The sequence below is a fragment of a genome (assembly GCF_019968955.1).
Source record: "MAG: Porospora cf. gigantea A chromosome Unknown PgA_NODE_8965_length_1330_cov_456.485, whole genome shotgun sequence".
Taxonomy (NCBI): Eukaryota; Apicomplexa; class Conoidasida; order Eugregarinorida; family Porosporidae; genus Porospora; species Porospora cf. gigantea A.
Genome location: NW_027151947.1, coordinates 542 through 1,254, shown reverse-complemented (window position 1 = coordinate 1,254; position 713 = coordinate 542). Strand labels below are relative to the sequence as shown.

At 50.6% G+C, this 713-nt stretch overlaps 1 protein-coding gene across 2 annotated transcripts; it reads left to right on the top strand.

The window, feature by feature from the left end:
• Positions 1 to 232: 232 nt before the first annotated feature.
• Positions 233 to 495, top strand: KVP18_001260 (uncharacterized protein; the record flags this gene model as incomplete). 2 transcript variants are annotated; one of them, XM_067951095.1, is made up of 2 exons in its annotated part: positions 233 to 267; positions 297 to 495. In XM_067951095.1, 2 exons carry the CDS (start codon positions 233 to 235, stop codon positions 493 to 495), a joined length of 234 nt encoding a protein of 77 aa, XP_067805937.1. The 2 variants fall into 2 exon arrangements, with proteins under 2 accessions (XP_067805937.1, XP_067805936.1); XM_067951094.1 differs by lacking the exon at positions 233 to 267 and having other exon boundaries at positions 310 to 495.
• Between the last annotated feature and the right edge of the window lie 218 nt (positions 496 to 713).

The window sequence follows — 713 nt, the reverse complement described above, 5'->3', positions numbered from 1 at the left end:
CTTTCTTCCTGGGACTCCGCGGTGACGCCAAGACTCATAACGGAATTCGGCGCCTTTGGAAGAACATATCACTTGTCTCTGGTGTTCGAAGAAGCTCTCGTTGTTTGGACGAGTTTGAAGCGCTGGTGGAAAACTAGTTAGGTCATACCCAGTGAAAAACAACACCACAACCATTGCCACACCAATGAGTGCCAGTTGCCCAGTCTGCATCTCAAAAAATGCAGCCATTTTAATGGTTCGTGTGATCGCAGGCGATCTGGTGGCATGGTGATCGCCGACGGTGTCTCGTGACACAGCGACGAGGCGACAATGGCGGTCATCGAGTATCTGAATCAAGACAACAACTTCATTGTGTACCGGATTAACACGACCAACGTATTGATCAAAGAGGGTTTCGAGCAGTGGCTCCAGGAGCAGGTCAAGACCAGGCTGAACCAGGCAGAGAAGGGCACTCCTAAAACTGGATGGTGGGCCAGCCTCAACAAGAAGAAATGACCATGTCAGTCAAACAACGATGTCATCCTACTAGCAGCTGTGGGGACTCGGAAACCATACCGGTGATCCCCTCGTCTCGGTTGCAACAGCCTTTGCAGCGTCAGTAGAGGCGGGAACAGTGTTGACCTGTTCATTTACCATAGGTCTCTCTTCGACTGCAGTACAGCAGCGTATTTTCAAAACCAGAAACACCACAGCGCAACTAAACAGGAAGAGCC